This window comes from Gobio gobio (genome assembly GCF_949357685.1).
Source record: "Gobio gobio genome assembly, chromosome: 4".
Taxonomy (NCBI): Eukaryota; Metazoa; Chordata; class Actinopteri; order Cypriniformes; family Gobionidae; genus Gobio; species Gobio gobio.
The window spans coordinates 45,879,054-45,906,524 of NC_137100.1; the positions used below are offsets into that span (position 1 = coordinate 45,879,054).

Below are 27,471 nucleotides of genomic sequence, written 5' to 3' on the forward strand. Positions count from 1 at the left end.
GGTGAACTATCCCTTTAATACACAAAGAACTTTCGATCTTCATTTCATGTTTTTACTACAAACCACTTGTTTCAGTGAACTAGGAATCTACTGGGAGTGGCAGTTCAGAGTTCTCCTATATTTGTACATGATTTAAAGCCTGATACTCCCTTGTTTGTACACCCTCTGACGGGAAATATTCATTTCAAATGTCTAGGAATTTCACTTGGCAAAAACAGTCAAATAGTTCTCCCTTTCTCAAGAAGTTTCCTTTGTTCAGTTCAGCATGCATTAAATCACGTCATCCAGTGTGTGTGCAGCTCCTGCGATGGCCTGTGTGACAATGGATAAGTGTTTATGAGCCTGATTCCAGTCTTCCTTCAGGTCAGTGCTCTCAGCCTTCTCCACTGCATCTGCCAGGCCTGGAAAGGTGGGCACACTCGATGACCTTGACGCCCATATCACATGCCTGTGTGATGCCAGAGAGCGTTAGAAGTGATTGCGAACAGGTGTGACATCAGCGTGAACAAATGGAGGGTGGTCAGTGGGATGCTAATTATTATTCATAAGGGACTGGTCATTAGCAGGATGTTTAAATAATGCTGCTTCATACCTGAAACCATATTGTTCTGGGAATGCCAACGGGTCAAGGAAAGCCCTGTCCAGCAGCATGAGCTGGTCATTAATTCTGCGCGCCTTCAGAGGCCTGTTGTGAAGACATGTAATATTTATGCTGTTGTGTACTCTTGACACCAGAGCAGGTGACTTTAACTCTATAAAGTCTATTGTATTAGAAATGCAAATTGATAGGGTTCCTAAATGATCACCATGAGCAAAAAAAATCTGAAAAACATGTATACAATCTAGTACATGCTTTCTGTTGTCTGATTGATAGTTTATACTTTCTTAGCAAGTAAAGGCCTTTTAAAACGTCCCCCCTCAGGTTGTGTGTGCATGTATTTTTGCAGTGAAATCTTTTCTGATTTTTATAAAGTTAAAGTAAGAATAACTTTTATATTTTAGTAATATTTCAATAGGAACACTTGACTGAAGCAACTTAGGTTTACTTGATTATCCAGGAATCATTTTTTAGGAAAATCATGTTAAAAATGTGAGTATACATATGATTGATAAATGTTTATTTTGTACATGTCTCAATCATCATTGTGTTGCATTGGATTGTATGTGTTGCCCCCCACAATAAATACATGTATTGTTATAAATGTTATATATATATTGATTGCCTAAAGGTTCAATAAACTGTTCCGTATTTACTATGATTTCATATGTAAGGCTTTCCAGGGTTAACTTACGTTTCTTTTGCAAGATCTGAATCCCTGATCATATGATCCAGTTTGGTGGCTGTCTCACGGAATAACTGCACGGCTTTCTTCAAGGATTCTGGGATGAGAAAAAGTGCTCATTGCCACTTTGACACTTGCATACTTCCATTGCTCTCACCTTGTATTAACTTTTAGGTTGACAAAATTCAATCACGGTTTGGAAAAAGGAAGCATTTGCCTCGTCCAAAGCAGTTCAAATCAAATTAGCTCACCCATAGAGATTCCTTTAGCCACTAGTTTTTCCTCAAAGGCTGTAACCGCCCGACCGAGGTACTGCTCCAGACTTTCTGCATAGTCACTGCAGTTAAAAGGCAACAGAAGACTGTCAGCCAATCGCACCAGCACATTCCCTGCTGTCCTGGCTACTGCCTGGTGACTTGTGAAACCTTCATAATGGAAAGTCATTTGAAATTAAAATAGACTGATAGTAGGCTATTAAAAGAGGGTTCATAGTAAATATATATTGTCTCAATTGAGAACCTTAGTATTCATTTCACCTGGGTCAATGAACTTAGATGCGTAGTCAAAGGTGTCATAAGCAGTGTGGTAGGCTGGGTAGATGCGCGCTCTTGTTTTGCTCTGCAAAGTGATCAAGGATGTGTTGTTTTTATTAATCAATTTGTTTTAATGCCAAGTGGTTGATTGCATTAGCGCTGACCACATACCCGGTCGTAATAATAGGAAATGTCCATAGAAGTTACTCCAAGGTAGTGCATAAAAGCAGCGTAATCACTTCCTGCTCCTGTCAAGAAGCCCACACTGCAAATACAATTAACAAGTTTGAGAATTAATACATTACCTTGAGAACCATGAGGTAATATTGTGGAATAATAAGAGCATACTTTGGTATAACCCCATAATTTGGACTGGTTCTGTTGTAATATTGTATCCAGTTCTCATAGACTGATTTGGTTGTTCCAGGTGCATTTACCTGAAAGCACAGACTCATAAAAGTCTTATGAAGGACATGAAAGTCACACTTCAGGTTATAGATATAAGGCTTGCTTCTCACCTGTTTGGAGGCTGTGAAAAGCACACTCTGTGCTGCTGGAGAAGCAGAAGCCCTGAGAGTGGCATTAGCTGTGGTGGACATGAAGCATTTCAGTGGAACACGGGATGAAATGAATAATGAAAATATTGAAAGAGGAAAAACATCAACTTGTACCAAACACTGAGATGTCCACGTTGATGTACGCCACAGTGCGTTCACTCAGCTTACTGAAGTACTCCTGAGAATGGACCATGCTTTCAAAACCAAAACGGTAAAATCTTTCATGTTCTACATCGAATTTTTTTAGTAATGCTACCGATGTGTTTATTAACAAACCTCTGTGTATTCTGCAGATCCAATAAGGCCAAATTCTTCAGCTCCCCAACTGCCAAAGATAATGGACCGCCGAGGTCGCCATTTCCCTTTGAGGTATAGAGAATAACTAACCCAAGAATTTGATGAATCACAAGATATGCACTATCCCCCGGTTTCACAGACAAGGCTTAAGCTAGTCCCAACTAAAATGCATATTTGAGCTGTTTTAACTGAAAGCAACTTGCACTGACAAATCTTAAAATATGTCAGTGCCATTGTTTTGTTTTAATATGCACACCAGTAATGTTTTTTCTAAGGCATATTTTAAAAAGCTACTTAAATGTCCTAATTGAACTAAGGCTTAATCCTGTCTGTGAAACCGGTACTATATGTTATATTTTTCCTCTTTATTTACCGTTGCTTTCATTAAACCTCTAGACCACCTTGTCTCATAGCAAAGTACACTCTAAAAAAAAATTCTTCACCGGTTCTTTGACTAAGGTGCTATATAGCACCTCTGAAGAGCCGCTGAAGAACCACTGAAGCACCAAAATTGGTGCTATATAGCACTTAAAAAGGTTTGATTACGAGCCAAGAACCATTTTTTGTGCCATATAGAACCTTTTTTTTTTTAGAGTGTACTTCATTTGAGTCACTACAACCAGCCCTACACTGTCAAAAGTATTGTTGGTTTAACTTAAAGTAACTTACCTGGTTGCCTTACATTTTTTCTGTTCATTGAAATTAAAAATGGTGTTATCTGAAACAGTCACATTTGATGGCAAATTCAGTTGTTGTCTGGGTGTCATTAGGCCTCACCTTCCTTCACCATCTTCCCCAGCACTCTGGTGATCTCTAGCATCACTGCTGTGCCGCTGCTGGGGTCGATGGCTCCGTGCACCCAGCTGTCCCTGTGGTTCCCATAGATCACATACCTGTCTGAACAACACGCATACAAAAATACAGTTTGCAGACACAATTTATTACTTCACAAATACAGTGCCTTAAATAACAAAATGCTTCACCAAGGGTCAAAATAAGGGACTGTGTATATTAGGACAACAGGTATTTTGTTCTTGTCAACACTGACAAATAGGACTTACCTGGCTCCACACTGCCTCGGATTACTCCCATAACATTTGCTGAATATTCCAGCCTCTCCGTGTTATAAATGTCCAAGTGTACAGTGCTGACAGACAAAACAAAACATTATTTTCATTCTATCCTTCTGTAACGCTTTAGTTTACGGAGTTTATTGAGGCAAATTCATAGTTAATAGTGAGAATTGGACCCTAAAATAAAGTGTGGCATATCCTTCCAGCACACTTGTGCAAGATGTATATTGTGCAGAAATATTTACCTGTTGTTTAAGGGAGATGTGGTTTTGAACCCTGGCACACCAAGTTTGTATGTACAGTTAAGTGAGCCTTGCCATTCATTAGGGGCATCGTCCCCATCAAGCTCGCTGTCACAGATAATTCAGACAGAATTTAGAAGGAATCATTCTAAAAAGAAATAAAAGGTATGTGTAACACTTACCAGATTAATCTTTCTGCATCCTCAAACCCTATTGGCTGTGCTGGAATTGGGGGGATACCTGTTATGTCTTCTTTTGGTCTTCTGTATGTATCATCTACAAATGAAACCATGTACGGTTACACTTTATTTTAAGGTGTCATTGTTACAGTGTAATTATATATTTAAGCACTGGGTAATAATTCATTACTAAATGTACTTACTACAGGGTTTGGGTATAGGATTCGGGTTTGGTTAAGGGTTAGTTGCATGTAATTATGCATAATTTACTGTCATTACTATGGTAAGTACATGTAACAAATGTAACACGGACACTGTAAAATGTTGTTGTTTATGTATCATGCGTTTTCATGTTAAACCGGTTACCTTTTGCAGCTAGGTAAGGTGTTAACAAGTCGCCGAAGTCAATGTTGTATGAGCCTCGCTCTACGCCAGAGGGTGGCAGATACCAGGAGTGAGGGTAGGTTTCACTTTCTGACACCAGGCCATCGTTAATGTCATACGGATCAGTATAGACCAGCACCCCAACAATTCCAAACTTGGCTGCATTTATAGCCTGTTATATTCATGTCACAGGAGAGTAAACATGTTTTTATGCATTGAAGTCTTCTAAACTGATACCTAATGCTGAATTTCCATTTCTTGATAAATGTCCTGAATGTCTTTGCTCGATTTAGCTAGTGTAGTCTCACTTTTTTCGACCTCCCTTCTCCTCCGTATCTGGTGATGGCGATGGTTCCCCTCAGATCCAGTGTTCTGTTCAACAGCTCGAAGTCACTCATTTTACCTTGGTTTGCATAGACAAGTTTTCCCTGCATATAAAAAAGATGAGTCGAGACCATATCACAATTTGATTCAGACATAAATTTCACTTCCATAATACACAATTGCACAATCATATCAGCTTTTGATAAAGTTAGTGATAGCAAGATATGCTTACAATAAACTCTTGTGTAAAATGTCAATATTGTGGAACAGTGTAAGAAAAAATAAATAGCTATCAGTAGAATGACTTTACGACAGTGACATGTGGTGTGCGATAGCCCCAAAGGTCATTACACACGAAGAATCATTGTCTTCTCTTGCTCAGGTGTGTCATAAGTTATGGCTGTCATTATGTCATAAGATAATAGGCTTTATGTCATGATAACATCTCCATCAGAAGAGGAGTTTAAAAAAAAAAATGGAAAAACTGATTAGAGACTGGGAAAAATATGAATTGAAAATAAAAAAGTAATATAATAATTTATACATCCCACTGCCTTTCAAAAGTCTGCAACATTTATAATGTTTTTGAAATAAGTCTCTTATTCTTACCAAGACTGCGCTTATTTGATCAAAAATAATAATATTGTGAAATATTATTACAGTTTAAAATGTAATTTATTCCTGCGATACAAGTGACACAAGATCCTTCATAAATCATTCTAATATGATGAGTTGGTGCTCAAGAAACATTTCTTATTATCAATGTTGAAAACTGTTTAATATTTTTGTGGTAACATAATTTTTTTTTCTTTTAATAGAAAGATCAAAAGAACAGCATTTATTTGACATTATAAATGGTCACGTTTGATCAATTTCATGTGTCCTTGCTGAACAAAAGTATTAATTTATTTTTTTAAAAGTTCTTACACTACCGTTCAAAAGTGTATACTGTATACTACTGCTTTATGAATTAAATGGATGGATAATGTCAATGTCAGTAAACTACAAACAGTGTTTATTAAAAGAATAATACGAAAGCATTTATGAACTATGAAGTATATTAAGGCGGTGAAGGCTGCACACCTTGACATTTCCTGCAGGGGAATATGCTGCGTACGGCTGGACCACCTCTGGGTCCTCCTGTTCTGGGCTGTACGCTTTCTCTTTCTCTCTTGCCGTAAACAGGATTGTGTTTTCTGGATCAACTAAATAAAATAGTGTTTTCCATTCTTAAATTCCCTATACATCATTTAACATTTTTGGATAATATATGATTTTGATCACATTCATTGTGTTAAAGCAAATCAGAAAAATGTCACAAACTAGAAGCTGTTGTTGTTATTGTCGATGACGTGTTGAATATGCTGTCTTACCAACAGAGACTTTGTTGGGGTTTGTTTTGTTAGGGAATGACAGATAAACCTTGTAGTCCTCTCTCCAGGCACTGTCCAAGCCTGTTTTGGGGTCCCGCCATCTCTTCAGCATAAACTCTACAGTTGCTTCATCTCCAGGGGTGGTGGCCATGTGGGGAACCTTAGTCAGCTCCCTTTGGATAAAGAAGACACAAGTAAATTCTCAAATCAGCTGAAACAAACAACTGCACACAGATTGATGTTTTAGAAAGTTTTAGAATCTCATACTCGTGTGCTTCAGAATAAATACATCACCTGAGGTTCTCTTTAATTTCATTGGTGTCCAGTTCTGCAAGAAATTTCTCAATGATACTTTCATCCACATCACGATATGCATCCCGAACCCACTCTGGCACCGAACTGCCCTTGTCAATGGCGAAGTGTCCCAGCAGAATCCCTATAGTAAAAACCACTGCTCCTGCGAGGAGACCCAACAACACCTCCTTAAGCATTATGTTTGTATGTCAGAGCCCTAAATGCACCTTCTGAATGGCCAACCAGCCGTATCCTCCTCTAATAAAGCCTGCGGCGAGAGTGGTGGGATAGTGGGTGTGAAGTAACTGTTATGATCATAGTGTCAAGATCACGGATGAAATTATGTGTGTCCTTTCAACTGGACCATAAAGTTTACTCATTAATGTTTTTTTGTGAAATGTTATGTTGGACTTTATCTCCTGGCACAACTGTAAAACTACATGTTCTAGTCATACATCTATAAATGCACACTAAGTTTATAAGCATCGGCAGTCACTTTATGACCACCACCACAAAAAGTCATATTCTCCACATTACTGAAACAAATGTAAGAACTTTGTATGGTGCTGGTCTAATTGTGTTGTTTTTCCAGTGTATGCTAAATGTACACAGACTATGCACAAATGACATGACAACTACCGACATGAAATGACTAATCTAAATCTGATACTTTGGTTTGTTTGTTTCAAAATCTGAGTATTTAATATAATCTTTTGCAAGTTCAGTTTCACTGAGTGGGGAACTGAGGGAGAGGATCTGGCAACATGTGCCTGCATGGTTACACTTTGTAACTTAACATATAGGCTACTGGTTGTATTGTTTTTTTGTGTTACCTTAAATGGTCCTCTTAAATATTACTGTTACTCAGTTAGTGCAGCGCCTTTAATTAAAAAAAAAAAAAAAAAAAAAAACGCTTCCCATGATGCAAATGTTGAAGAATTATTTTCACTTTCACATTCATTGATTCGATGTGCTTAGCTAAACCAGCTTGATTCTTTTTTTTAGCAGGATCGAGGATCTGAACTGAAAAGTATTTCGTAATCGTAAGTATTATGTGATATAAAGATCTACTTGAACTGTATCTCGTATCACGTGACAATATCGTGCTTATGGCGTTGGGTTATGTGTGCACGCGCTATGTCGTATCAGTTTGCATCGTACAATGTGCTGTGCAAAGAAGCCCATTCTATCCTCTCATCTAATGAAGAATATAATTACATATACAGCGAATTTTTAAAAAATATTATTTCCCATACCAGCTGCTAAATGAGTAATGCATTCGCCGTGTACGTTCTTTTGAGTCGGATCTTTTCAAGAAATCGGTTGAATTGGTTCACAAAACAACAATTCAGTAACTGAACCGAAAACCGTCTCTTTCAGACGTGTTAAAAATGCTGAGCTGATATTAGAGCATTACTAACAGGAAATACTTGACTGCAGGACATGAACATTTTTAACCCGGAAGAAGAAAAATAGCGCAGATTCCAAATGTTCCCCTATAACGTTACAATTCAAACGAACAGGTGCTAATATTGTCTTTTATGATCTAAAATGTCAGAAAATTTTGTTTAGTGTTTCATAACCCTTTAACACATACGAAAGCGTTGATTTGAACAAACAGTCCTACTAAAACTTACAAAAAAATTAACTTTTGTAAATTGTTACAAGCGTCTGCAACTAACAGAAATTTGACGTGTGAAATTACAATAAACACCCTGCTGCCTTCACGTGCTATCGGAATTATCGTAAATACCAGTTTCCTAGGTAAAAATTGCACATGAACGCCCTCTGATGTCGTGTTTACCACTGGGAAGTTCGGAAATAATTTTGATACCCCAATTTCCGAGATGGGCGTGTCATAAACTTTAAACGTGGTGGCGAGCAGAACTAGACTGCTGTGGCAGGTGTGGTTTTATTGTTTTTTTCCCAAAACAGCTAGGTCGTCTTGTCTTGACATTAATGTAGTACATATTTACATGTAAGAGTAATCATATGAAGCGTATTGTATGTTTGGTACACAGCAAAAATAGCCTGCATTTGACTGAAATTACAGAAAGCGGACTATCTGGAATGTTTATATGGTTGTCGGTGCATGGGAGACTACATGATGTTGGTTTTAATAAGATTTTCCCAATAAATTGGTAAGAATAACCTGGTTTCCACCATGATTCCTGTTCACTCCGACAACAAAGCACTTGAATGCAACAAGCTCGTAATCACGACTTCAGAAGTGGGAATTGTCAAATTTCCGATAGCACGTGAAGGCAGCATAACACCCTGCAAAAGTGCCAACGTATGGCTTTTTTGGAATTATTTTTTTCATTAAACTCTTATTCATACAATGCAAAAGTGAAAAACCATAAGCCAAAAGAAAGAGCCAGGGATTCAAGGGGGTCCAAACATTACATAATATTTGAATTCAGAGAGAGAGACAGACAATTAATAAATATATAAATGAGGAAATGTCGATCAAACAGACCACATAAACATAACAATTATCCCCACAGAACATAGAATAATCATATTGGGATGTTTTAGAGAGAGTGCATGGCATGATTACGTCATGACGCAAGTGAACTGTTCAAAAGAACCGATTCACGGATTTGAGACTTCTCAGGCGGTACAGTGTCAATAAATTACTTTTAAATGGTTTCTGTTGAGAAAACAGAAATCACTCTTTTTGTTGAGCTCATGGGCTTATTTTGTATTATCAGAGTTTTTACAATACGTTTTTTCCTTTACCTTTTACAGAATTTCCAAGTAGTACTAGACATGAGTCGCTTTGCTCTGCTTGTGAATCTCCTAGCCCTACCCATCATTCACATTTGGGCTGCAGTCACTCAAGAGCCCACTTCATTCCCCACATCAAGCAATGGAGAACCATTCCCATGGAACAAAATGAGACTTCCAGACACAGTATCTCCCCTTCATTACCATCTCCTTATCCACCCCAACCTCACAAGTTTAGACTTTTCTGGATTGGTACAGATCCAAATCGAGGTGCATCAAGACACCAAATCTATAATCCTGCACAGCAAGGATCTTCATATCTCCAATGCAAGGTTGCTAAGTTCAGATATGACTCGGCTTCAGCCCTTGCAGGTCCTAGAATACCCATACTTCCAGCAGATTGCACTTATATCTGATAATGCACTGCTGAGGAGAAGCCATGTATATTCAGTTGAACTTGAGTTTGCTGCCAACCTCTCGGAGAGCTTTCATGGATTTTACAAAAGCACATACCGCACCACCAAGGGAGACGTCAGGTGAGAAACCTTATCAAACGCTCAAGATTTTTAGTCAGTATGTCTTCAAGTGTATTTTATGGGAAATAATAATGTTATCGTGTCATTCACATTCTCAGGGTTGTGGCTTCCACGCAGTTTGAGCCTACTAGTGCCCGAGCAGCCTTTCCCTGTTTTGATGAACCTGCCTTCAAAGCAAACTTTACAGTGCAGATTCGCAGAGAAGCAAAGCATATTGCCCTCTCAAACATGCCTAAGGTGCTGTAATATCTATAGAACCTCTGTTGATCAATCCTTCTGTATTCTGTCTAAAACCTGAATAAATCATACTGCGACATTAACTATTAATCTGCCATGGGGAGACTCTGATTCTTCTCTTAAGCATTCTCTTTTTGTTTTCTCTACTCCAGCTGAGAACATTAGAGCTGCCAGGTGGCCTGTTTGAGGACCAGTTTGATGTGAGTGTAAAGATGAGCACATACCTGGTGGCCTTCATTGTCTCCGACTTTCTCTCTATCAGCAAGACCAGTCAGCATGGAGTCCAGGTTAGAAGATGATCCACCTGTTAATGATAAAGTCCTGATGTACTGTAGGATCCCACCTTCATCTTTTATCACTTTTGTGATCCTGCTAATAGCATTTATTTGATGTGAATTATTTAGATTTCAGTGTATGCTGTGCCAGAGAAGATCGACCAAGCAGAGTTTGCTCTGGACGCTGCAGTGAAGCTGCTTGACTTCTATGATGACTACTTCGACATTCCTTACCCTCTACCCAAACAGGGTCAGCTGCAATTTTTTGTCTACTGCTTAGCTTAACATGCAAATACAGATTTCTAGGTTCAACATTTAATTAATTTTCTCCGTAGATCTTGCTGCTATCCCAGACTTCCAGTCTGGAGCGATGGAGAATTGGGGTCTCACCACCTACCGGGAATCAGGCCTTCTTTTCGACCCCCACAAGTCTTCTGCTTCTGATAAACTGGGGATCACAATGATCATCGCTCATGAACTGGCCCATCAGGTGGATTTATAACATTAATTCACTTTTTTGTGTGTGTAATGGGGGGTATTATAGTAATGATTCTATCAAGTGACCTGTTGCTGTGGTTAATCAGTGAATGGTTCGTTCTGTTCTTGTCAGTGGTTTGGTAACCTGGTGACCATGCAGTGGTGGAATGATCTGTGGCTGAATGAAGGTTTTGCCAAGTTCATGGAGTTTGTGTCTGTTAACATCACCAATCCTGAACTGCAAGTTGTAAGTTGTTATTAAAATGGTGGCCCTTGCTGAAGGACTGTTCCCTTTTTATTTCCAAGTATTCAGTAAGAGTTGGTGAAAGATATGTGCTAAAATGAACCCCAATCATCTTTGTGCAACAGGAGGATTATTTCCTGGGGAAGTGTTTTGAGGCCATGGAAGTGGACTCCTTAAGCTCCTCTCACCCTGTGTCCACGCCGGTGGAGAACCCTGCTCAGATACAGGAAATGTTTGATGATGTTTCCTATGACAAGGTGCATTATGAAACCAATGAAAATTGTTTTTCAAGCTTTTTAAACGCATGTTACAGTTGGGAATGTCATTTCAGGGGGCCTGTATTCTGAACATGCTGAGAGAGTTTCTGACCCCAGAGGACTTTAAATTGGGGATTGTGAGATACCTGAAACGCTACAGTTACCAAAACACAGTCAATAGTAACTTGTGGGAAAGTCTGACCAATGTGAGTACAAGCTGCACGCGTAATGCAAATGCATACATCCCTGCAGTAAACAGTGTGAGCTTATTCATTAGGTGCGGTCACATTTACTGCTGTTCAGCAAATTTTCACAAAAGATTTCTCCAATGAGGTTTCACGTATAGTTCAAAATGTCTTACAATGTGTTCTGAGAGTTAACAGGTTTTCAATGTCTCTGTTATAGGTTTGTGACTCTGATGGTCTGGACGAGGGCAGACTGAAGGGTGGTGAGTCTTGTCGGCGCTCAGTCTCACACTCTGGAGCTTCGGTGAGTTAAAGCCACAATATGTATTTTTTCGCCTCTAGATGTCGCTTATTCAAAACAAATGCGTAGCTTGATAACGCCTTGATTTCGCAGCGCTTTTATTATCGTATTATGCCTTTATTTCGCTTTTTCCGGTCATGCGTATGTTTTATCATATTAGATACATTTGAGTGTGTTGAAAGTTATGTTATAATGCTATCACCAGACCAAGCTCAATTTAAGATTGAACATTGGTCTGGGGAGTCTGCTATGTATTTTCTACTGCATAAGAGGCGTGATAAACAAGCATAAATTAAAGGACTCTGTACGCAATTGGATAGTCCTTTAACCAATCAGACCACAAGAGGCGTGATCAACGGGCAACGACCCATCGCTTCTCTACCCGTCACCGTGTTAAATCCGCCAATAGCGCCCCAGGTGGATAAGCCAGTCTGTGATTGGTTCCCGCAAAAGTGTAACAGAAGCAGTAGAGATGAATGTAAAGGTTTCCAGACTGAGTTGCAGGGCGAAATCAAATCGCCTGCAGATCAGGCTGGATTTACCCAGTCTAACTCTGTGTACTACAGTAAGCTAGATCGATATTAGGCATGGTAAAACGTGGTAAAATTATGCGTTTAACTGTTTACATCATTAATCTAAGAACTGTTATACACTGTTTTTAACTGGTGTTGTGATGTATTTCTGTGATATTGTATCTCTTAGAAATGGCACTCTGAGGATGAGCTGGATGTTAAGGCTATGATGGAGACATGGACATTGCAGGAGGGCTTTCCACTCATTACAGTGGAGGTCAAAGGTCGAGAAGTAAGACTAAGTCAAGAGCGTTACCTCAAGAGTGACGACCTCTCACAAACATCCAGGTTATTATTGTCAAGCATCTACATTGTTTTTTCTTCATTTTCAAGCCTGTTTAAACTGACAGAGATGTTAATTTTAGGTTTTATTTAGGGTTTATATTTTTAAAAATGTGATCTTTAAAATAAGATGTCATTCTCTTCTGACAAGCAAGCTGATAAAACACCGGGACATCAGTGAATAATACATCATATCATGTACAAGATGAATGATTATCAATGCATAAATCCAAGTCACTCAGAATGTTGACAATTTTTGACAGTTTTCCACACATCATTTTTTAAAATGATATCCTTGTATGTGGGCAGAGATAAATCATTTACAAAGTGAAGTCGCTCACAGTAACACGACTGTCTCTGTTAGGAAGGATATTTGACAACAGTATCTCACAGGAGACACAATGAATCTGTACTAATTTGCATAAAGTTAAATTTTTCTCAACTTGGATACGGCCACATTGCATCAACATTGGCCACTGTCACTTGCGTTACCACAAATCGTGAACTCCCATTGAAAATTAATAACTTATTTTTGCTTTGTCACAGGAAGTCAGGTTATTTTCTCCTAATTGTCTTGTCTGTTTTTTGTTTTTTTTACACTTGATTGTAAGTTTGGCTTAATCTTCTGTTCCTGATGTTTTGCTGGTTACAGCTTCCTGTGGCACGTTCCATTGACTTACATTACCAGTGGCTCAACAACAGTGCACCGCTTCCTGCTTAAGACCAAAACAGGTATTTGTTTGAATGCCATTTGACAATATTATTAATTTTGTGCTAATATGATTTAGTAATATTATATAATATATTGTATTATTTTTTAAGTTTAAAGGGGTCATGAACTGCGTTGTTTTATTGTTTTATGATGTTTCCTGGGGTGCACTTATAATGTTAGAATGCTTTTTACATCAAAAATTGTCATAATTTATAAATAAAAGGCATTTTTCCTACACTCATTTTGGTGAAACAACGCATGTTGACGTTTAGTCACTGGTTTGATTTACTGACACACAGACAAAGGACATCTGACTACATGAATCATTACATTTCAAATCAGGCATTAGAATGAACACAGTTACTTACATGTTGCATTACTGTCGAGCCCAGGCACTGAACAATATTTTGTAATCCTCAACGGCATGTTTATTGCTCGGTAGCGCAATCCGTTTAGCTCCACGAGTCGGTGGGCGGGGCTATAGAAGCAGGCGTACATATTTATCTGTTGAGGCGGCGTTTCAGCATACAATGACGTCAAGGGTCGACATATTCTGAGATCAAGCATTTTCTGGGCCTGGTGTCAATAAAAGCTTTTCTTTGACTAACAAGGAAGTTTTCAGTTCCGAAACTGAACTTTTATATATCAAAGGCTCAAGGGAAAGTTGATTTCTCAATTCATCACCCCTTTAAAATGTCATGCTTGGAGGGAAAATGACTTCACGTCTCAAAACAACGCAAGCACTGAAGTATATGTGTGACAGATTAGCATTAAACACTACACTCTTACAAATAAAGGTTCTTTATTGGCATCTATGGTTCAACGAAGAACCTTAAACGTTCATGTAACCTTTCCTTTGCACAAAAGGTTCTTTAAAGTGGAAAAAAGTTTTAAAAGTTTTCCACACCAAGATAAATAAATGGTTCTTCACTGAAAGGTTCTTTTGTGAATCCAGAATGTGTTTTTAATGGGATCACTGTGAGAAAAAAACCTTTCTGAACCTTTAGCGCTGAATTCTGACAGATCTGTTGTATATGTCATCATAGACGTGCTGTATCTGCCGGAGGAGGTGAACTGGATCAAGTTTAATGTGGACATGAGTGGATATTACATCGTGCACTATGAGGGCTCTGGCTGGGATGACCTCATCAGGCTGCTCAAACACAATCACACGGCGCTCAGCAGCAACGACCGGGCCAGCCTCATCAACAACGCCTTCCAGCTGGTCAGGTCAGTCCCCGGTCACCTGCATGTGTGTTCTTATTGGTCACTGGGAAGAAAATGTATCAAGAGTATCAAAAGTACTGTAGATCAGACAATAAAAGTGTGGCCTTGTTGATTTAAAACATTCCTCCCTCCTTGTGTTTTTGGACAGTGTTGGTAAACTTCCTCTGGATAAGGCTTTAGACCTGACTCTGTATCTAAGCAAAGAAACTGAGATTATGCCAGTCACGCAGGGCTTCAGTGAGCTTGTGCCTCTGTACAAACTGATGGAGAAAAGGGACATGGTGGAGCTGGAAAACCAAATGAAGGTCAGTGAGCTGAGCGGTCATTTATATTTGATCTTCTAGCTTGTGGATTAATTCATTCATGATTAAGGCTTGAAGTCAGCTTCATTTCATGCGAGCAATTCTGAGCATCAGTTATAATTCATTTGACGTTTCATGCTTCACATACCGGTAATTAAAGGGATAGTTCACCCAAAAATGTAAATTCTGTCATCATTTACTCACAGTCAAGTTGTTCCAAACCTGTATGTATTTCTTTCTTCTGCTGAACACAAAATAAGATATTTTAAAGAATATGGGTAATAAAAACAGTTGATAGGCCTCAGTATGGAAAAAAAATACTATGGAAGTCAATGGGGTCCAGTAACTGTTTTGTTACTGACATTCTTTAAAATATCTTCTTTTGTGTTCAGCAGAAGAAAGAAATTCATACATCTTTGGAACAACTTGAGGCTGAGTAAATGATGGCAGAATTATAATTTATCCCTTTTTATAGGATGTCATTTAGTACAATCTCAGTGCGGTCAAATCAGAAGTTTAGGACTTTGTAAAAAATAAGTCTGCATTTATTTGATGAAAAAAAAACAAAGCTGAATTTTCAGCATCATTTCTCCATGTCTTCGGTGTCGCATGATCCTCTAGAAATTATTCTAATATGCTGATTTGGTGCTGAATAAACATTTCTTATTATTATCAATGTTGAAAACGGTAATGCATTTTTCTTTGATGAATAGAAATAGTGTTTATTTGAAATAGAAATATTTTATGTCTGTCAATTTGAATCTATTTAATGCTTCTTTGCTGAATAAAAGTATTCATTTCTTTTGAACTTTTGAACGATGGTGTACATTATAAAATCTGTTAAAGACTAGATTCCCAGGTTCATGGGTAATCTGGAGAAATTGTGATTTCAGGCCTAAAATAGTTCTGAAAGTTAAAAAACAAATGATGGGAAAAAGTATTGGATAGTCTGTAATAAATATAATTTTTTTTTGTGTTATGCTAATCTGTAAAATGTTTAAATTGCTTGAAATTGTATGTGCAAATCCATGTTTTGTTTTTTAACTCTGTTCATCAGGGTTATGTAAAGCACTTTAAATGACCACTTGTGTATGAAATGCCATGCTGTACATGTGTAAGTGTAACAGATGTTGATTCTCTCTCTGTGGTCCAGGGCTACATACTGCAGCTGTTCAGGAAGCTCATAGACCAGCAGTCGTGGACTGATGATGGCTCTGTGTCTCAGAGGATGCTGCGGAGCTACCTCCTCCTGTTCGGCTGTGTGCGGGGTCATCCACCCTGTGTCAGCACCGCCACCCGGCTCTTCAACAATTGGAGGGACTCAGATGGGAATATGAGGTCAGAGGCCATCTTTGTCTTTCCCTTCTGAAAATGATTTTTAAACACTGAACACTTTTGCCATTAAGAAAATAAAGACTTTTTTTTGTCCGCCCGTCCGTCCACTAGTCTTCCCAATGACGTTACAATGGCTGTGTTTTCTGTTGGCGCCCGGACTGAGGATGGCTGGGAGTTCCTGTTTGAAAAGTACAAGGAGTCCATGTACGTCTCGATCAAGAGCAGGATCAAGATGGCCCTCACGACCAGCCCTCTTGATCACAAGTTAAAATGGTAAGGCATTTATATATACACATCAGCTTAAGTGAGTACAAATCTCTCAAGTCAAGTCAAGTCAACTTTATTTATATAGCGCTTTTAACAATGTAGATTGTTTCAAAGCAGCTTTACAGTGTTAAACAGGAAAATAATGCAGCATAATTTTATTCAGCTGTATAGCCATTCTGGAAAAATTTCAAGTATCATACAGTGACAGTGTGGGCTTTAGATCAATAATTTGATCAGTAATTTAGTTTAAATGGTTAATTTAGTTTATTATTTAGATGTATTTCGATGTTTAGTTGAAAAATTTAGTGTCCCCAACTGAGCACGCCAAGCCAGAGGCAACAGTGGCAAGGAAACCAAAACCCCATTAGGTGACCTAATGGAGAAAAATAAACCTTGGGAGAAACCAGGCTCAGTTGGGGTGCCAGTTCTCCTCTGGCCAATTAACAAACAGCGTATTATTATTATTATTCTGGCAGTTTTACAGCTCGGAGGTCATAATAGATCAGAATATTCGAGGGACCGGGGGCAACATGCTGGAGACGGGTTTATTGAGGATGATGTTGATTAAATAATTATTAAAGTGCAATATTCGAATGATCGGAGGCAACACGCAGGAGACGGGTTTATTGAGATGCCGTGTCGATGAGGCAGTTTCAGGGGGAGTCTAATCACGGTCTCCCAGACACTTCGGGGTCCTGTGTTGGTCTTCTCTGGGCGCAGGTCCACCATCTGATCTGGATACGGCCCGGATCCAGCTGACTGCAGTAAACCTCGGGATAAAACAGAGAGACTAACATTAGCGTAGATGCCATTCTTCTGATGATGTAACGAGTACATCAGGTGTTATGGGAAGTGTTCCCGGTTCCGGCTGACCTAGTTAATGCAGCCTAACAATCATTTCATTGAAAAAGTGTTTTATGTGTATGCCACAGTAAAGAGATGTGTTTTTAGTCTAGATTTAAACTGACAGAGTGTGTCTGCTTCCCGAACAATGTTAGGAAGACTGTTCCAGAGTTTAGGTGCTAAATAGGAAAACGATCGACCGCCTGCAGTTGATTTGGATATTCTCGGTATGATCAACTGGCCAGAATTTTGAGACCGCAGTAGACGTGATGGAGTATAATATGTTAAGAGCTCGCTCAAGTATTGGGGAGCTAAACCATTTAGTGCTTTGTAAGTAATAAGTAAGATTTTAAAATTTATGCGATGTTTAATAGGCAGCCAGTGCAGTGTTGACAGAACTGGGCTAATATGGTCATACTTCCTGGTTCTAGTAAGAACTCGAGCTGCTGCGTTTTGGACCAGCTGGAGTTTATTTATTAAGCGAGCAGGGCAACCACCCAGTAGAGCATTACAATAATCTAACCTTGAGGTCATGAACGCATGAACTAACTGTTCAGCATTTTGCATTGAGAGCATGTGCCGTAATTTAGATATATTTTTAAGATGGTAGAAAGCAGTTTTACAGATGCTAGAAACGTGGCTTTCAAACGAAAGATTGGTATCAAAGAGCACACCCAGGTTCCTCACTGACGACGAGGACTTGACAGAACAGCCATCAAGTGTTAGACAGTATTCTAGGTTACTACTTGTGGAGCTTTTTTGTCCAATAATTAAAAATTCAGTTTTTTCTGAATTGAGTTGCAGGAAATTACCAGTCATCCAATGTTTTATATCAGCTATGCATTCCGTTAATCTTGTGAATTGGTAAGTTTCTTTAGGGCGTGAAGAAATATAGAGCTGAGTATCGTCAGCATAACAATGAAAACTAACGCCATGCTTCCTAATGATATCTCCCAGTGGTAGCATGTACAGGGTGAAGAGTAGCGGTCCTAGCACTGAGCCTTGCGGTACTCCATACTGAACTTGCGATCGGTGTGACATATCTTCATTTACTACTACAAACTGATAACGGTCGCATAGGTATGATTTAAACCATGATAATGCAATTCCACTAATACCTACATAATTTTCGAGTCTATTCAAAAGAATGTTGTGGTCGATAGTATCAAATGCAGCGCTAAGATCGAGTAACACTAATAGAGAGATACAGCCACGATCGGATGATAAGAGCAAATCATTTGTAACTCTGACGAGAGCAGTCTCAGTGCTATGATACGGTCTAAATCCTGACTGGAAATCCTCACAGATACCATTTCTTTCTAAAAAGGAACATAATTGTGAAGACACTGCCTTTTCAAGTATTTTTGACAGAAAGGGTAGATTTGAGATTGGTCTATAATTGACTAAATCTGTAGGATCAAGTTGCGGTTTTTTAATAAGTGGTTTAATAATTGCCAACTTAAAAGTTTTCGGTACATATCCTAATGACAAAGATGAATTAATGATATTAAGAAGAGGATCTATGACCTCTGGTAGCATCTCTTTTAATAGCCTAGTTGGTATAGGGTCGAGCATACATGTTGTCGATTTTGATGATTTAACGAGTTTAGCCAATTCTTCTTCTCCTATAGCAGTGAATGAGTGTAATTTTTCCTCAGTGACACTACAATGCTCTGTCTGATGTGATGCTGTATTAGACGGCTGCATGGTTAAAAAATGTTTCCTAATATTATCAATCTTACATGTGAAGAAGTTCATAAAGTCATTACTGCTGTGCTGTTTACAATCATCAGAAGTTGAAGCTTTATTTTTGGTTAATTTAGCCACTGTATCGAATAAATACCTTGGGTTGTGTTTGTTTTCTTCCAAGAGAGTTGAGAAATAAGCAGATCTAGCAGTTTTTACAGCCTTTCTGTATGTGATCATGTGCTCTTTCCACGAATTACGAAATACCTCTAATTTTGTTTTCTTCCAGCTGCGCTCCATTTTTCTGGCTGCTGTTTTAAGGGCCCGGGTGTGCTCGTTGTACCACGGCGTTGGACTATTTTCTTTAATCTTCTTTAAGCGCAGAGGAGCAACTGTGTCTAAAGTACTGCAAAAGAGAGAGTCAATAGTTTCTGTTGCAACATCGAGTTCTTCTATACTATCTGGGATGCTGAGCAGATGATACTGATGAGGGAGATTATTTAAAAAGCAATCTTTAGTAGCGGCAGTGATTGTCCTGCCATTTTTAAAGCGAGGGGGCGGCTTTGCAACCTTAGCTAAATTAAGTATACATGATACTAAGTAATGATCTGAGATGTCATCGCTCTGCTGCAGAATTTCAACGGTATCAATCTCTAATGTCATCTTTTTGTATCTGTCAGGATGATGGAGCAGAGTCTGGTGGGAGAGGTGATAAAGACTCAGGATCTGCCATATGTTGTAACCTCAGTCAGTAAAAATCCTAAGGCCTACAAACACGCATGGGGCTTTTTACAATCTAACTGGGACTCCCTGATTAAGAAGTGAGATTCTGCTTTAATCAGACACACAGTAGTGGTGTATTGTGAGCCCTTTCCTAACTTCAAACATTTCTTTATAGGTTTGATCTTGGCTCACACTCCATGGCACACATGGTAGTCGGAGTGACCAACCAGTATTCCACCAGAGAAATGCTTGCTGAGGTAGGTGTTATTGTTTATTGACTAGTAATTAGGAGCTTTCATCAACTTTGTGATCAGAAAACTATTACATAGAGCGTGTTTCTCTACTCTGTCAGGTTCGTGGTTTCTTCAGTTCCTTGCGGGCTGAGACTGGAGCAGAGCTGAGATGTATTCAGCAGGCCCTGGAGAACATAGAAGAGAACATTCGCTGGATGGACAAGAACCTTCCACTACTGAAGGCTTGGCTGCACAGACAATATGACCAGCACAAAAACTCAGAGCTGTGAGGCACTTGTACTGTAAATGTCTCGAGTTATAGGTGTATACATTTTTTATTATGATGTAAGAATTTTGACTTTGGTGTGCTAAAGTGTGTGATTCTCAATTTGCAAATACAGAGTGAATATTTTGGAATAGCTGTACCGTTTCTTATAAAGGTACAATTTAACATTTTCATCTGTCCCCAACCTGTAGTATTGAAATTAAAAGTGTATGGATTGGATTACCTTTAATATCTTTTATTTCGTCATTAATACAGTTTTGTCCTTGCAATGAGCTGTTTTAACTTGTGAAAGCATAACTTTAGGTCTAGCTCTTCACATTTATATACCAGCAGCAATCATTCAGTTTGCAAAAATAAGCCATGCAAGTCAGTGCTGTTTTATTTAATTTTTGTTTGCTTTTTTTAACTTTTGCCATTAAGAAGATAAAGAAAACTTTGACATTACATTTTTTCAAGCCTTACATTTTTAAAATACCACCACAGATCACCAAAAGTGCATTTCTGCATGTTTTCAATTGTGTTTGTTAGTACAGTACACAAAACCACAAACTATCCCTTTCACAACAGTGTTTCATCTATATAAACATTTAATTCACAGTAACCGCCTTTCATAATGCCATTACTATCAAACTTTTCATTCAGTTTAATACATTTTTTCTGTTATTTAATCCAACTGGTCTGAAGGGTTAATCAATTAAAGGTGCAGTGTGTGATATTTTTTTAGCGGCATCTTGCGGTGAGGTTGTGAATTGCCCAACGTTCACCCCTCCCTTTCGGAACACATAGAGAAGCTACTGGGACCGACACAGGACAAAAATATCATCGTCGGAGAGAGCAGAGAGTGACTAGCGCTATGTAGAGAAGTTTGTCCGGGCTACTGTAGAAACATGACGGCGCAAAAGGATGACTTCACTGTAAGGGGACCCGCGGTGTATGTAGATAGAAATGGCTCATTCATTCTATTGTAATAAAAACATAACGATTCTTGATACTCCACTGAAAACATTTCATATTGCATTTCCGTTCAGGCTGGTCTTTTTTTTTTCTCGTTTTGTGAAGAGTGAAATTACAAGGTAATAAAAATAAACAATAAAAAAAACTGCATCGAAGAAAAACGGGCAAGGTTGAGACATGCAGCAAAACAAAGGAAGCGGGCCCTTGAAATTCTGGTGGCTAAACGTCAGAAGATATAGGGTTTAACTTACAAGGTGGTGTACAAAGTATCCCATATTGATGCATTTGTAACCAGTGGGATCTTCAGTTTCAAGTTTTGGGCGTTAATAAAGAAGCTAAGATGATTTCCAACATACATTTTATCTGGATGTTGTCATCTTGTTTTGTTTTTTTATGTATTCAGCTCCCACATCTATTGAATCCTTTTTTGTTTTATAAAGGGTAGTTTTGCCCTACATAAAACAAAAGATTGTTTTAACCTCTTACCTGTTAGAATTAGTTTTCTGGCAGATGCAAAGATACTTAAGTGTCTAGAAATAAGCATGAAAAGTAAATGTATAAAATATAGATAAAAAAAAGTGTCCTGACCTTGGAGAATGTTCTCTGTCCACGCAATGTTTTTTACCCCTCACCCGGCAGATGCAACTAATTTTAACATTTACATTACAGTATGCAATGTGATACTGTAAACATTACTACGGTAGAGACGGCCGCATTACTGTAACTCACCCTTATAAAAGGTTAACAAGATTCAGACATGGAACAGTGAGAACATTTACTGTATTGGCATTTGGCAGCATGCTCTGTTCTTGCGCAAAACCTCATGAATGTGTCATACTTCATCACACCTTTTGATTTTGAATGAACTGATTGATAAAAGTACTAAATTGAAAGATCATACTGTTGTGTTTCAGTGATTAAACCAAATGTACTCGTTACATATTACAATAATCTTGTTTTAAAACAATGATTATGTGGACTGAAAATGTGTATAACTGTAATGAAAGCATGGTATTAGTTTTTGAAAGAAAGACTAGCTGTTACAAATGTGATTAATTTTTGTACTAAGAGTTTTGAAAATGTACACCTTACTTGAGAAAATAGTACCAAAGTGAATAAAACACAGTAAATGAAAAGTTTTAATTTGTTTAAACAGATCTGGACTAGCACAGGTTTGCTCATATACAAGCAAGTACATTAGCATGGCATGTAATGCACAAAATAAAGAAACGGCTTTCCTGTTATCTATTACAACTCAGAAAATAGGGCACTGGAAAACAGCACAAAAATGTTTTTCTCAGTTGTTTCATTTGGTCCAGTGAGACTCTTTTCCCCATAGGGGGCGCCCCCACATCCAGCTTGAGCACAACTATGATGCATGTAAACAGAAAACCAAAGTAACATGATGCCAAAGAACTGACCATTGTTGGCTTTCTTTGCCTTAACCCTCAAAAACTGAGAATCTAAATCGGTGGCTGATGACTTCCTCTTTTTTCTTCTTCTCCATTTTCTCAAGTTCACAGATGTCTTGTAGTCTGGCCATCTTGTATCAGGACGTCCCGTCAGTCTGCATGCAGCCAGGACAGCAGTGCAGTGTGTCATGTATGAAGAGATCACACTCCACACAGAACACTTTTTTACATGCTAGACAAGTAAACACCTGCAAGGAGGAAAAAACAATCAAGTGGAATGTTATTTTAAACATCAAACCTATTAACCCCCGGTTTCACAGACGAGGCTTAAAGTCCTCATGAAATCTTATTTACTTAGCACACATTACAGGTCTTAGGGTGAACAATTAATCCGTGCAAGTTAATACACAGAAAAAAAATTGTTTGCCGTGGTAATCTTTAATCAAAATCTGAAAGGTAACTTCCGGTCTGGAATGGCGTTCCATTTCCGATGACGGCAGTTTGACGGCTTGGGTTTGAATATCCTTAAGCACTCACCTCCAACTGTTAGTCTGCTATAAGCGCGAGATGGAGAGGAGGAGCGCTGAAGTAAAACCCTGCCCTCTATTCAATATTCTGTTTCACTTGGAAATACGTCACAGCACTGAAATAAAATCAGTTTCAACATCCGGTTCACTGGGACTTTAAGCTAGTCCCAGACTAAAATGCGTGTTTGAGATTACCTGAAAGCAACTTGCACTAATAAATCTTAAAATATGTAAGTGCCATTGTTTTGTCTCAAGATGCACACCAGTAATGTTTTTTTTTCTATGGCACATTTATAAAAGCTACTTAAATGTCCTAAATTAACTAAGGCTTAATCTGTGAAACCAGGCCTTTAGGTTCACATACAAAAGATCTGAAATGGAAAAACCTACACTTTTGTCTTTCAACTCTCCTTGGCAAGCTTCACAGAACCTGAAAAGACACAGATGAACACTATGAAATAGGCTGAAACGAGACAGTCCGATCACAAAGTGAGTGCAGAGCGCACCTCTCTCCCTTATACTCCTCCAGTGGGGTCTCCTGGAAGGCCTCCAGGGGGAAGAGGTGGTGGAAGGAACGGGCCAAGTGAGGAGCGGAAACTAAAGTCAGACCTGCACCAGAGAGAAGACTGAATACATCGATGCTCTCTGAAGATTACTGTAAAGACTGAAGAACAGGGACATGCTGAGGACTCACCACACACTTTACACTCCACTGGCAGCTCTGTGTATTTAGCTCTGCACTGTGGGCAGTAGTAGCCGCCGAGAGAGAGTACTGGCTCACCAGTGCTGTCTAGGTGCCTAAAATATTACAAAATAAATTAGATGTAAAATTATAATTATTATACATACAATCTGTAAATCTACATACATACACAACCACTCTATTTCAAATAAATGTTGTTCTTTTGAACTTTCTATTTATCAACAAATCCTGAAAATGTTGTATCATGGTTTCCAAAAATATATATATATATAAAAATAAGCAGCACAACTGTTTGTAGAAATGTTTCTTGAGCACCAAATCAGCATATTATTATGATTTCTGAAGGATCATGTGACACTGAAGACTGGAGTAATGATGCTGAAAATTCAGCTTTGCCATCACAGGGAAAAAAAAAACATTTTAAACTGTACTGAAATAGAAAATACTTATTTTGAATTGTAATATTCCTGTTCTCGCTGTATTTTTGATGAGGTAAATGCAGATTTGGTGAGCATGAGAGAAAAACATTAAAACAATCTTACCACCCCAGTACTGTATATACTATAAATTAGATTTAATATTACACTGTGGTAAAACAAATTTAACATATAAGAAACAGATCCTTTAAAATGGTAAAAGATGTGTTAGAGAACATGATCATCTTTTTAATCTGTACTCACGACATGCTGAACGAGGGTTTGGCATCTTGATCAGACATGGAGGCTATGACATGCTGGGGGAAACCTAAGCAAATTATTATGTGCATTAAAGATATCGTAGAAGAATACACATTATATATTGTAGCTTACACATAAATAATTTCCCAGAAATTAATCAGGACTAATTCCGGACTGCTTTACATTAAAGACTTACAGTGAAGACTTTAAAATAAACAAGATAAAATGACAAATTTCAGCAAAACAATCACAAAATTCTACACATTTATTAAAGAGTTAGTTCCCCCAAAAATGAAAATTCTTTCATGAATTACTGACCCTCATATCGTTCCAAACTAGTAAGACCTTCGTTCATCTTCGGAAAACACAAATTAAAATATTTTTTTATGAAATCCGAGAGCTCTCTGACCTCTCCATAAACTATTTAAGCTATTTAATGAACAATTTCAAGGTCCAGAAAAGTAAGAAAGTCATCGTTAAAATCGTCCATGTGACTACAGTGGTTAAACCTTAATGTTATGAAGCGACGGGAATACTTTTTGTGCGCAAAAAGCTAACAAAAATAACGACTTTATTCAACAATTTCTTCACGTCAGTCAGCATCACACGCATGCGTAGTGCTCACATGAACAGCATCGGCCAATGGTAAGTAAGCCTGCGTGCTGGCGTAGCTCTGATGTAACTTGGAAGCGCTGCACTGTATTTACTATTTCAACAGCAAAGGAGACTGACACAGACGTGAAGACATATTTGAATAAGATCGTTATTTTTCTTTTTGCGACCAAAATGTATTCTCATCGCTTCATAAAATTAAGGTTGAATTTTTATTCATATTGAATATTTTAACAAAATATGAAAAAAAAACCCTGAAAGCGTTAATTACATTGCTGTTTATGGAGGGGTCAGAGAGCTCTCGGATTTAATTAAAAATACCTTCATTTGTGTTCCCGAAGATGAAAGAAGGTTTTACGGGTTTGGAACGACATGAGGGTGAGTAATTAATGACAACATTTTCATTTTTGGATGAACTAACCCTTAAAATACTTTGGCTAATTTGATTCAGCTACCAGCAACAAGATTGTTATAGTTTCAACTCAGCGTAACGCAGCATGTTTAAATCGTTTAAAATGACAGTGATTACCCATGCGAATGAGGGAGCACTCGGAGGAGGAGCTGGCAGGAGGCGGCTTCACCTGCTGCATCAGCAACTCTTTAAAATGACTCTCATCCAGTATCACATTGTATGTTCCTGTTGGGCCAATTAAAAGTAAATAAATAAATAAAACACTAGACAAGTGAAAAACTGTAACTGTATATGAAAGTAGGACTACCAACCTCCAGTTTCTTTTGTGAGAATGGTACATACTCGAACCTCTGCTGACAGGCCGATCACAGACACTCTGATTTTCAAACCATTCAGAGTCTGTTGATATATTAAAACACATTCAACAAAACGTACAAACCATTACAGTACGCAGCCATTAAAGTCATTCTAACTCACTTTGATAAGCTCATAGATGTTGGCTGGGTCACAGGTAGTGAGACTGCTGAAAAGAACCAGGATCTCTTTGCTTGTATGAGCAGGCATGTGTCTGCATAAAAATAGAGATAAGAGTTATTTCTGTAGATGATGAAGACAATGTGTTTGTACAACTTTCAAGCATACAGCTGTGGGTACAAATCCAGTACTACAACTAAACTGCACACAATACATATATTGTAAAAAAAAAGGTGGATGGAAATGCCAGGATGAGCATAAATTCTAAAAATGTTCATAAAAAAACGAATGTTCTCAATTGAGGCAGATCTTTTTCTTATCCAAAAAGAAGACATGAGCATAAACTACAATGGAAACGGAATAAAATTACTGAATAAATCAACAAAAAAAGTCACGTGACTTTGCCTCAACAGTGGATGAGATCAAAGGTCATTCTTGAAATGCCTGAGTCTATCATCAAAATGATTAGACTTTTGTTCATAAATGTTTTATGTGATTTTTCAATTTCAAAGTTAAAGGTACACTATGCACAAAAAGTATCAAATTTATATAAGGGGCGAGTACATCATGAATCCATCTTCCAAACCGTTTTTTTTTTTTGTCTTATCCTGAATCACTATGGTACGCCAATAATAAGGGTTTATACTAGACTATTTTAGACCGGGTGGGATGACAACTGCCACAGAGTAGCCCAGTACCGGGTGCCTCATCAGCTCCGGCTACAATGTTCTTCCACAAAATGCATGCGGTTTTGTTTATCAACTGCTGGAGTGCCAAAAGTTACATAGTGTACCTTTAAATTCACAACTTTGGAAGGAAACAGTTAACACAGAACTCCCCTCTAACATGTGCCTTACTTCAGAGTCTGCATAGCCATGTTGAGAGAGTTGTAAAGGGACGGTTCCCCGACACATGTGGAGTCCACAGCTTTCTTCAGAGCTGCTATATGCTTCTTAGGGTTCCCTAGCAAGAGTAAAATAATGTGAAGTGATGATAATAAAGAGCACTTCGCAAAACTTGCAAACATAATACTGTAATGATGTATCAACCTGCAAGATCAGTGAGCTTCTCCGCCCTCTTGTTCTTGGTGGAAATGATCCCTATCTGGGACGATACAGCACAGTTAACAGAAGCTGCACACTCTGTAAACACTCACAGACAGATGCAGAGTCAAGTGCATTACCTGACTGATTGGATTCTGGTCAAAGTATTCCTCCACAAAATATTCCATCAGCTGAAGAATGCAAAAGTAATAATAATGTTATAATAATAGTATAATGTTAGCCTTCCATACTCCACTGTAGATGCAGTGCTACTAACCTTCAGTGTAGACGTAAGCCTGTTGGGTTTCAGGTCTTGATCTTCCATTGATCTAGACGAGTCAATGATCACAAAGAGGTGCCGCATCTGGGTATGGAGGAATTTTATGTGGTTTTATGTGGTTTAGAGTT

At 38.3% G+C, this 27,471-nt stretch overlaps 3 protein-coding genes across 4 annotated transcripts in view; 1 reads left to right on the forward strand and 2 right to left on the reverse strand.

The window, feature by feature from the left end:
• Positions 1 to 7,963, reverse strand: naaladl1 (N-acetylated alpha-linked acidic dipeptidase like 1; the record flags this gene model as incomplete). Of its 2 annotated transcripts, XM_079813837.1 has the most annotated exons (20): positions 1 to 448; positions 593 to 685; positions 1,293 to 1,380; positions 1,535 to 1,708; positions 1,820 to 1,901; positions 1,988 to 2,081; positions 2,165 to 2,253; positions 2,335 to 2,402; positions 2,488 to 2,551; positions 2,650 to 2,735; positions 3,448 to 3,567; positions 3,732 to 3,817; positions 3,989 to 4,093; positions 4,168 to 4,261; positions 4,531 to 4,720; positions 4,857 to 4,976; positions 5,956 to 6,077; positions 6,246 to 6,418; positions 6,540 to 6,702; positions 7,796 to 7,963. In XM_079813837.1, the coding sequence occupies 18 exons, from the start codon at positions 6,394 to 6,396 to the stop codon at positions 271 to 273; spliced, it is 2,004 nt and encodes a 667-aa protein (XP_079669963.1). In that variant the 3' UTR covers positions 1 to 270. The 2 variants fall into 2 exon arrangements, with proteins under 2 accessions (XP_079669963.1, XP_079669962.1); XM_079813836.1 differs by lacking the exon at positions 7,796 to 7,963 and having other exon boundaries at positions 6,540 to 6,736.
• Positions 7,472 to 22,335, forward strand: erap1b (endoplasmic reticulum aminopeptidase 1b). Its single transcript, XM_079813835.1, is given in 20 exon segments — positions 7,472 to 7,582; positions 9,291 to 9,805; positions 9,904 to 10,042; positions 10,195 to 10,329; positions 10,447 to 10,564; positions 10,567 to 10,634; positions 10,637 to 10,807; positions 10,928 to 11,041; positions 11,164 to 11,295; positions 11,370 to 11,501; positions 11,701 to 11,784; positions 12,484 to 12,641; positions 13,288 to 13,367; positions 14,394 to 14,577; positions 14,723 to 14,879; positions 16,030 to 16,214; positions 16,323 to 16,484; positions 19,688 to 19,828; positions 19,906 to 19,987; positions 20,083 to 22,335. Coding segments are annotated over 19 exon segments (2,907 nt in total). The 5' UTR covers positions 7,472 to 7,582; positions 9,291 to 9,311; the 3' UTR covers positions 20,254 to 22,335.
• Positions 22,177 to 27,471, reverse strand: part of gtf2h2 (general transcription factor IIH, polypeptide 2) — a 6,180-nt gene continuing 885 nt past the window's right edge. The window contains exons 4-15 of the mRNA XM_079813840.1: positions 27,341 to 27,427; positions 27,204 to 27,254; positions 27,070 to 27,124; positions 26,878 to 26,983; positions 26,024 to 26,114; positions 25,858 to 25,945; positions 25,664 to 25,771; positions 24,526 to 24,589; positions 23,837 to 23,940; positions 23,649 to 23,751; positions 23,533 to 23,572; positions 22,177 to 22,863 (exon numbers count right to left, since the gene is read on the reverse strand). Coding sequence (XP_079669966.1) covers positions 22,753 to 22,863; positions 23,533 to 23,572; positions 23,649 to 23,751; positions 23,837 to 23,940; positions 24,526 to 24,589; positions 25,664 to 25,771; positions 25,858 to 25,945; positions 26,024 to 26,114; positions 26,878 to 26,983; positions 27,070 to 27,124; positions 27,204 to 27,254; positions 27,341 to 27,427 — 1,008 coding nt within the window. The 3' untranslated portion in view covers positions 22,177 to 22,752. The remainder of the gene's footprint in view (positions 22,864 to 23,532; positions 23,573 to 23,648; positions 23,752 to 23,836; positions 23,941 to 24,525; positions 24,590 to 25,663; positions 25,772 to 25,857; positions 25,946 to 26,023; positions 26,115 to 26,877; positions 26,984 to 27,069; positions 27,125 to 27,203; positions 27,255 to 27,340; positions 27,428 to 27,471) is intronic.